This window comes from Microplitis mediator, chromosome 5 (genome assembly GCF_029852145.1).
Source record: "Microplitis mediator isolate UGA2020A chromosome 5, iyMicMedi2.1, whole genome shotgun sequence".
Lineage (NCBI taxonomy): Eukaryota > Metazoa > Arthropoda > Insecta > Hymenoptera > Braconidae > Microplitis > Microplitis mediator.
In genome coordinates this window covers 14,474,972-14,485,008 of record NC_079973.1, presented here as the reverse complement: position 1 = coordinate 14,485,008, position 10,037 = coordinate 14,474,972, and the positions used below count along the sequence as shown (strand labels likewise).

General features: G+C 41.8%; 1 protein-coding gene across 1 annotated transcript; it reads right to left on the bottom strand.

Moving 5' to 3' along the window:
• Window positions 1-6,300, bottom strand: LOC130667820 (uncharacterized). Its single transcript, XM_057469674.1, has 2 exons — window positions 6,233-6,300; window positions 1-1,264 (listed from the first exon to the last, which is right to left on the bottom strand). Exon 2 carries the CDS (start codon window positions 1,262-1,264, stop codon window positions 119-121), a length of 1,146 nt encoding a protein of 381 aa, XP_057325657.1. The 5' UTR covers window positions 6,233-6,300; the 3' UTR covers window positions 1-118.
• Between the last annotated feature and the right edge of the window lie 3,737 nt (window positions 6,301-10,037).

Genomic DNA, 10,037 nt, shown 5'->3' with positions numbered 1-10,037 from the left:
TTTAGAGAAATCACAGGTGTCCTCTGTTCTGGGTTCACTGGGTCACTCCACCATCACACCCCTCCTACCTCAACAAAGAAAAGGGGATAGCCTGCTATCCTCTTTTCTTCCTGTCTTTTTATTCCTCTCGTTCCCTGAGTCTGGCCAGCATGTCCCAGACAGTCTTCCCCGTCGGCTCTATCTTCGGCGTTGGACCTTTTACATACCGAGTCACCTTGTATACCCTCAATGTTTCATCGTAGGCGGTAAAACTTGCCTTCTTGGCCACAGTCTTTGGCCTTACTTCGGCTAGAGGGGTCAATGCTGCCAGTAGCCGCTGCAACGGTGTCTGGACCTTTTTCGGTGGCGGAAACAGATCCTCCGGGCTGGACTCAACGTACTCCGGATAGTCGGCTAATAGAGGTGCGTCATCGTAGTCAATCCAGCCAGCGTTGATGGTTGTTGCCAGCTGGGGACTGTCCCTTGAGGATGGGCCCGGGTTGGTAGCAAGTCCTTTCTTTGTTTTCCCAGGTTCGATTGTTGCTAGCTGGGGACCGTTCCTTCGGAATGGGCCCGGGTTGGTGACAATTACTTTAATAGGTCTCGTCGTGGTTGTCGCCTCGTTCCTGATCACTGGATTTACCTTTTTGATCAATTTGCCCAACTGGGGACTGCTCTTTACGAGTGGGCCCGGGTTGGTCGCAGTCGATTCCCTTCTCTGTCCCCCTATCCTCCGTTTCTTCTTAGGGAAACTCGCTGTGGCTCGAACGGGAAAGGCATCGTCGTTGTCGAGCTGCTCCTTACTGCTGACGTGGCCAGTATCGAGGTTGGTGCTCGTGGGATCGTTGTGTTTCCCACGGGGGTTCTCCCCAACCAGTTCGGCCGTTGACTGGGGACCGCTGATTACCAGTGGGCCCGGGTTGGTGGTCGCCTTTATTGGTTTGGCAAGTTTTATTATTTCGGCGCTGGCTGGCCGAATTACGGGCCTTTTGGTTGGCCTTTTAAAACCGGGCTTGGTCGGGTCGTATGGCTCGACCTTTTTGACCAGGTGGTACTTCACTTTTTGGACCTTCCTTAGCTGTATGTCGGGCCTTTTCCGGGTATTGGTGGCTGTACTTGACGAGGTAGTTGCTGAGGTAGTTGGGAGTGTGGTGATCTCGGTGCTTGTCTCGGTGGTTGGCTCGGCGATTGGCTCCAAAATCAGGCACGGCTGTTGTTGGACCATTCGCTCTAACAGCTCCATCTCCTCTTCCATCGTGAACTCTTGGATAGTTGAAGCTTGCATCTATATACAATAGTTTTCAAAAGGGTTTACAATAGTGATAATCATACTGTTTCATTCATTCATTCATTCCTAACACGTAACTGAGAGTTTACACGGTTCTCTTTTTTTTTATACGAGGTAGTAGAATAAAAGAGAAAAAAAAACATTTAAAGTGAATAACATATGATTTATATATATAAAAATGATATATATATAATTTATCTTTACATGTGTTTATCATAAAAAAAAAAATATAAACTCCTCAAAGACAGAATAACTGATCCTAATTTTACCCCCTTTTTACGGGGTGGCCCAATTTCAACCCGGGTCTCCGGTGATAGGGGGAGAATTAGCATTTCTCGCCATAGCCCGAGTTATACGACGCGGTTGCAAAGTTTCGTCTAATTCTGGTTCCGTTTGTTCGTGGTCGTGGTCAAGTTGTTCGTGGTCAAGTAGGTCGCGGTCAGGTTTCAGGGGATTTCCCTCGTGAAAGGGTTTTAGGTCTTTAAGGTGCGCGGTGAAGGTTTTACCTTCCTTGGTCACTTCGTATACCGAAGGTCCTACGACTTTCGTCACGGTAAAGCCCGTAGCGAACTTCTCTGCGAGTTTAGCCGAAAAATTATCAATCGCGGATGACAAGTGATGTTCTCTCTTGCTGACCAGATCCCCAGGAACTGGTTGCCAAGAACCTCGCTTTCGATTATAATACTTGGCTTGTCTCTCATAAGCCTGTGCCAAGTTTACTTTGACTAACTCCATTGTGTCCTCCAGAGTCTTCGCTGCCCGATGAGGGTCGTACACCTCGCTTTCCCCTTGTCCGGCGCGAGATCGTACCGATGACGGAGGCTGTATTTCGCGACCGTAGTTCAGGTATGCCGGGGAAAATTCCGTGGCATCGTGTTTCGCAGTATTATACGCGAAGGCAAATTCCGGAACTTGCTTATCCCAGTTTCTCTGGTTTGTTCCGGCAAACTGCGCGATCATTGTACCAATTACCCGGTTCGTACGTTCAACGGGATTACACTGCGGCGAATATGGGGGTGTTCGGACGTGTCTTATCCCGAATTGCTGGAGCAAAGAAGTGAACTCTTTGCTGACAAAAGGGGTACCATTGTCGGTAATAACTGTCTCTACCCTTCCAAAACGTAGCAGAACCCGTTCCTTAAACGCGTTGGTGATCGCGGAGGCTGTCTGTTGCCGTAACGGTTGGACTTCTATCCATTTTGTGAATTTGTCTTGAAAGACTACCAAATAACACATTCCCCGTGAGGATCGCGGTTTTGGTCCAATTACGTCAGCAGCTACCACTGACCATGGCCTCAGGGCCGGAATTGTCCCCATTGGGGCCGATGGTGGTTGCTGTGAGGCTTTATATGCTTGACATTTCACACATTGCCGCACATACTCAGTAATTTCGGCTCTCATACGCGGCCAGTAATATTGACTGGACACCCGAGCAATCGTTTTAGCGATTCCGCAGTGACCAGCCGAAGGCACATCATGGTTCTCGCGGACGATCTGTCTCACTCCCGCTGCTGGAATACACAGTTTCCAGACATTGCCTCGGTCTGCATAGTCTAGGCTATGATATCGATGCCGATATAATAAGTCTTGTTTCAGACAATACTCGGGATATCTTTGAGGGTCATTCTTGACCCCTTTGACCGTTCGTTCATACCAAGAATCGCCAAGATCAATTGCTTCAAGAATTAAATCGGTTTCTGGTTCGTGAGGGTCATTTTCGTCGGAATTGGTAATAGTGCTTCGCGATAACGCGTCTGCTACTTTGTTCCATTTCCCTTTCCGATAAACGACGTCAAACTCGTACTGTTGAAGGTAAAGATTCCATCTGGCTACCCGACCACTCGGACTCTCGATTGATCGGAGCCATTTCAGTGACTGGTGATCTGTAATGACCGTGAACTCATACCCTTCGAGGTATGGTCTCATTTTCTGAATCGCCCAGACCACTGCAAGACATTCTTTCTCGGTTACACTGTAATTCCGCTCGGCTTTGTTTAACGATCGACTCGCGTATGCGACGACTTTTTCTGCGCCGTCGTGTTCCTGTGTCAGGACAGCGCCTATTCCAACGTCGCTCGCATCCGTTTGTAGTACGAAACGTTTAGAAAAATCCGGGGGAACCAATAAGGGGTCCGATTTTAGATGGTTTTTCAGGGTTTCAAACGCCGTTTGTTCAGCAGTTTCCCATTTCCATCGTTTTCTTTTCTGCAGAAGACAAGTCAATGGTTTGGTCAGGTCTGCGCAGTTGGGAATAAACCGTCGATACCAGGATATCATTCCCAAAAACTGGCGCAGTTCTTTAGTTGTACGCGGGGGAGCAATCTCGGTAATTGCTTTAACTTTTTCCGGATCCGTTCGGATTCCTTGTTCGTCGATGACATGGCCCAGATACACGGTACTTTGTTTCAAAAAGTGGGATTTCTCGGGGTTTAATTTCAAGTTCGCGGTGCGAAGTCGTGTCATAACCTTTTTCAGGATTTCCATGTGCTCGGCAAGGGTTTCACTGACGATTATTATATCGTCCAAATACACTACCACGTGAGCTTCGAGGTCAGCGCCCAGGACTTCGTACATTACTCGCTGGAACGTTGCAGGAGCAGAATGTAGTCCAAAAGGCATTACACGGAATTGAAACAGACCACGTCCGGGTATCGTGAAAGCAGTAATCGGTTTGCTTTCGTTTTCCAGTGGTATCTGCCAATATCCGCTTTTCAAGTCGATGGTACTGATAAATTTCGCTTTTCTTAATTTATCAAGAGATGCATTCACGTGGGGTATTGGGAATGCGTCTTTTTCGGATACGTCGTTTACTTTGCGGAAGTCAACGCAAAAACGGTATTTCCGGTCCTTTTTACGCACTAATACGACCGGGGAATTCCACGGACTGTTTGATGGTTCGATGATTCCATCTTTCAGCATCTTGTCAACTTCTTCATTCATGATCTGTTGCATTTTGGGGTTCTTCAGAAAGTAACGCGTTTTTACCGGTTCAGTTCCAGGTTTGATTTTAATTTTATGGGTCGCACACCGGGTTGGGCCAGTTATTGATTCATCCAATTTGAGCCAAATCTTGATTTCTTTACGGGCTGTTTCTATATCATGCTTTATGTCGAGGGTATGACAGTCAAATGTCCCAGGTTGGCGTATCAATTGATAGCCCATTGCTGACAAATTGTCAATACCCAGAAGCATGTCACTCGTGTACGCAGTGATGACATGAAACGGCAAAGTGTATTCTCGGTTCTCATGTCTTATGGTAACCCACGCGGTACCAGTCGATCGCACAATATGGTTGCCCATTGTTGATCCTTGTACTGGCGTGGAGTCATAGCGCGTGTATAGTTTGTTTGCATGGATGAAATGCCACGTGTGTTCAGAAATTATTGACGCGGTTGCCCCGGTATCCATTAATGCATGGATTTTCGCGTTTCCGAGTCTGATCTCGGCAAAAGGTCGTTTATCGCTGGTTTTTATGGCTGTTGGCTGGAATTGCCTGCCTTCGGCTCGGTGATTCTCGGCGCGTTGATCGTTTGATTTTGTGCTCCCGGGGGAATCACGGACCGGGTTTGGGAGCGTGTACCGGTCCTCTCGGCGTTTCCCTGTCTCGGACAAGGACAGTCTCGGGAAAACGTTCCCATTTTACCACACCGCATGCAAAATTTCACCCACTGATTCGTACATTCAGGCTTAGTATGTCCCCGTTGTCGACATCTCCAACAACACTCTCGCCAGTTATACTCGAAAATTTCGAGTGGTGCTTGTGTCGCGGTCTTTACCGGTTTCCGGGGTGGTTGCTTGGTTTCTTTGGCCGGAGGGGCTCTTTCCTGCGCGACGAGTTGTTCATATTCACCCGCGAGTCGTAAAAGTTCCGGAACAGTGGTAAATTCCGTACGTTTAATGTATCGGCGATACTCAGGTCTCAAATTACGGATTCACAGGTTACCCCAGTACGGCGAGATTACCCACTCCAAGCAACATGGACTGTGGTGAAGCGGCAGGGCGAAAATCCCTTTTTCCTCGCGGATTTTAACCCACACTATGCCGATATTACACCCCACATGCTGGCCAAGTGTCAACCCTCTCACCGGTACCGGATTGTATTTCTCGAACGACATCCCACACCTTTTCTGATAACCCCGACGCGGTTGCTTCGGTATCTATTGGTGTGCGGACTGTCATTATGCCGATCATACCTACGTGTGAAATCCGGTTGCGAGTTGCTTACAAAAGAACAACAATCAAACGCTTCATAAAACAAAACTTTCGCGGTACTCGTTATCTCGGAAATGATTCAGGTCCCTGTTCGAGCGCCATTTTGTAACGAGTAAAATTATAACCGGTTTTAAATTAAATTAGTCATCAAACATTAAATATAACCCAAATTAATTACGAACAGATCATTTTACATATCGGAAAATCAGAACTTAAATGAATCAGTAATTTGTAAAATAATTATAAACAGTTACCCCTTTTTGCTTGGTTTAGCTCGCCGGAGTCCAGGGTTCAAAAGGGGTCTTTAATTTATACACAGTTTTTCGAATAAACAATAATCAAACTTTATTTAAATAAGAAAACAAACAAAACCTTTTTTTACATGAGCTCCGATGCTCAGTTCTACTACCTTTACAATAAAATAATATCCATACTTTTAACGCGGTTTAATAACAAAAATGCCGCTGGTTATTAATAATTCCACGCGGTCACACAAAATATACACACACACACACACACACATACCTAACAGATTCGCGGTCTAAAATCGCGGTCTACCCCCATTCTCGGTTGCTTCAGGGGAGTCTGGTCGACTACCCCGTCGGCCCTACACGAAGTCCCATCCCATGAGGATCAGTGGATGGTCTCCAACAGATCCTCACCTACTCGGTTCCCAAATACCCACCACCCCTCGGCAGAAGGCCTCAGGGTGGAGTCCCTCAACCCTCCATGAGAATGAAAAACTGCACTTACCTGGTCCGGTCGGACGCCTGGTACGAGAGTTTCCGTCAGTTGTCCGTGAATGGTCTTCTCAGACAACTTCTCTGGAGAACTAGGTTACCTTTCCGGGCTTAAATGCGCGGTTTTATCATGATAACTATCCGTCGTAACTGTGGACGGGAATAAATTCCTTCGCCCTCTGGTGTTGGCATCGAGAGTCTACGGTTGTGAAATATTTTCTAAGTCCCGAGTTAAAAAGTCAAAGGAAATCGAGTAAAAATAATTTTATCCAAAGTAAAATTGAATTTAAAAGAAAAGAATTCGTTTAAGCTGTTAAATAAATACTAAGTCCCGAGAACTTAGCCGTGCAAGCGACGATAATCCGCGCGGACGGATAGAAAATGAAAGAATGAACGATTGAAATACTAGAGTTTATTTTAATTTCACCAATATTTCTCGTATTTCTGTTCGTTTTATAATTCTTTCAATCTCTTAAAACTTTTAAACGTTTTATTCGAAACCTATATAAGCGTTTTTATTTTATTTCCTTTGATTTTGGTGCTCAGGACTTAGAATAATTTTCGCTCGGTCGCGCATTCACATACTTATACCGTACATCCATATAATTTTATATCTCGGTATATTCATTCGACTTAGATTTTAAAAGCACAGCCTTATAAGTGTAAATAATAATAATAACTCATTGTTAAAGTAAAATAATACTGTTTATAATAAAGTAAGAAAAAGAAAAGAATATTATATACAAAAGTATAAGTCATATGAAATAGAACCATAGTTAAATAAATAATTTTTAAGTCAATAGATAAATAGAGTAATATAAGTACAGTAGTAATTAATTTGTTTAAACAAAGGAACATACTATTTAGAATTTTAGTCCTAGTTTTTAAAGCATAAACGATAGTCCAGTAGATGTAAGAATAATAATTAGTAGATAAGTAGTATTAAGTCATAGGTATAAGAAAATAGCAATAATATAATAGTTTTTTTAAGTAACAATCATAGTAACTAGTGTAGTAGCACTAGTTTTAGAGAAATCACAGGTGTCCTCTGTTCTGGGTTCACTGGGTCACTCCACCATCACAAGTTATTCAGTAAATGTAAGGTAAAGAGAAAAAAAAAACATTTTTTCGAAAAACGAGATAAAACAAGAATTTCTTTACTTTTTTTCTCTTACGTTTTATTCAGTTTTTTTTTTAATTTTTTCGTTTTTCGGGAAAATGTTTTTTTTTTTTTCTCTTTACCTTACATTTATTGAATAACTAACGCAAAAATGGAAGAAAATCCGAAAAAAATTGACTTTTTCATTTTAGTAATGATTACAAAATTTAAGGAACAAAACTTGTTCCTTTAATTGTTTTGCAAAACTTCGAGCAATCGGACCGGATAAACAGTTAAATGGATCAATCTGAAAATTTCCAGGGTTTTTGGGGGAACATTGAGCTGTAAAATTACCTGGCAACATTATTTTTTTTATCAATATTTGCAGAGTAGCGATGAGTCGACTAAAAAACCAAAACATGACGATTTTTTGTGGGTTTTTTAAATTGATGTTAAGGATAAAAAAAATTTTTTTTTCAAAAAAATCGAAAATCGAGCTTGTAGGAAATTTATTCAAGTTTCTTAAACTGCCCTTTAAATTACTGTGCGGCCATTATTTGCTGAGATATCAATAATCAAAGACAAAAGGATCCTTTTTCATTTGAAGGCTGATATCTCAGCAGCAAATTGACGTACAGAGAAACAAAAAAGGCAAATTGTAGCTGAATAAATTTCCTAAGCGAGCCATGAATTCGTTTTTTTGAAAAAATTTTTCCCGGCCCCGTAGACTTTAAAAACAAAACCAAAAAATTTAGAAAAATTTTGTCTCGACCTTTTTCTTATGATTCCGCAAAAACTGTAGCTTGAAAAAATATTTTGCTGAAAAATCGTTAAACTAGAGATTTCAAGCTTCAAGTTGCTTTTTTTGTTTTTTCGATACGATCATTTTTCACGAAAATACAGCCTCCCAAAAATCACTAAAAAATTTATAAAATTTTTTTGTTCCTTTAATTTTTTGGATAAGTGTATATACTATAATTTAATATTAATAAATGGTTTATGATGGTATATTTTATTTTAGGCAACTCAATTAGTTACGAAATAACGTTTTCGTCGGGTAGTTTCCATGTTGAGCCCTTAAATGAAACGGTAAATAATGAAAATGTGAATGTGATGCCCAAGAAAAAAATGTTTCAGATTAAAAATTTCGTTACTTAAGTAATTTCTATTTTTATAAGTTTCTATTTAAGATACATGGCATTTTTTTAATAATTACTTTACTACTGTAATAATTGCTTTACTATAAAAATAAAATTCATAATGGAAAATGAAACGTTTAAAAAATAGTATTAGTCAATCAACAACAAATTTTTTGTACATTTTATAAATATTGTACATCTAGTCTTCATCCATTGTATTTCGAGGATTGATCCGAGCACGTTGTTTGGTTTTCTAAGGCTCGGTCCAGATATGAATCTGACGTTTCTGAAGACTCGACCCAAGTCTGATTCTTTTTTTTCGCGAGGCTCGGCTCAAATCTAGATTTTTTTTTTCCCGACGCTCGGCTCAAGCCTCGTTTTTTTGTTTCCCAAGGCTCGACTCAAACCTGGTTCTTTTTTTCCTGAGGATCGACCCAAGCCTGGTTCTTTTTTTCCCGACGCTTGACTCAAGCCTAGTCCTTTTTTTCTCGAGGCTCGGCTGAAGCCTCGCTTTATTGTTTCCCGAGGCTTGGCTGAAGCCTCGCTATTTTGTTTCCCAAGGCTTGGCTCAAGCCTCGCTTTTTTGTTTCCCGAGGCTTGGCTCAAGCCTCGCTTTTTTGTTTCCCGAGGCTGGGAACATGGCCATCATCCAAGGTTTGGACCAAGGCTCGCCCAACGGTTCGACCCAGGCTCGAGCAAAAGCTTGGTAGCATTGGCTGACGACTGACCGAAGTCTGGTCCAAGTCTTGCCCAATGGTTCCTTCCTACCAGGGCATCTTCGTCCTCAGCCTTATGGTTCCCATTTTTCCCCGTCTCGTTGCCGTCTGAAACTACACAAGTCATAGTGCCGTGGTCACATGACTAATTATCATATCGACGCATGTCCGTAAGGGTGAAGTGGGGACAGTCCTGAGGCTATTCCTACGCCCTAAATTATCGGTCAATCACTTCGATTCTGGATCACTAAGCGTACAGACGCCTTTCTATTGATTATTCGGAATCAATACTAGCAATTTACTTGCGATTCTGTTACTATGGGCAATCTACTTGTATTCTTTGAAAACCGGGCAATTAACTTGCGTTATAGCTTGTACTACTAGCAATTCTCTTGCGATCATACTTTACTGTTCTAGTTTATTAATTACTATAAATAAAGTTAGTGTAATTAAATATTACTGTACGTTACCGGCGATATACTCGCAACATAAAACTACACTGTGCCATCTACTTTATATTTAGAACTTGCATCTTCTTGTAAGTAATTTTTATTATTATAATTGGCAATAAACAATCGTTATAATTGTTAATCATTCACTTGATCTATCATCTGTTCATTAGGGTGAGCCAAAAAAAACAACCTATCGAATTTATGTCTTAAAAAGGACATATATTTCTAGATAAAAATTCTCCCATTGGGCAAAATTTTTAGCTCAATTTTAGAAGGTGTTGGTAGCCATTTAAAATTTCCCGTTTAAATAACATGCAAAAAATTTTTTTTTTATTAATTTTTAATTAAAAACCCAAATTTGATGCTCTCAACTGATAACAAATCCGTCATTTTTTCTCCGCATATACATATA

Coding starts and splice junctions, on each gene's coding strand:
- LOC130667820 (XM_057469674.1), bottom strand. CDS start 1,264: ATGCAAGCTTCAACTATCCAAGAGTTCACGATGGAAGAGGAGATGGAG.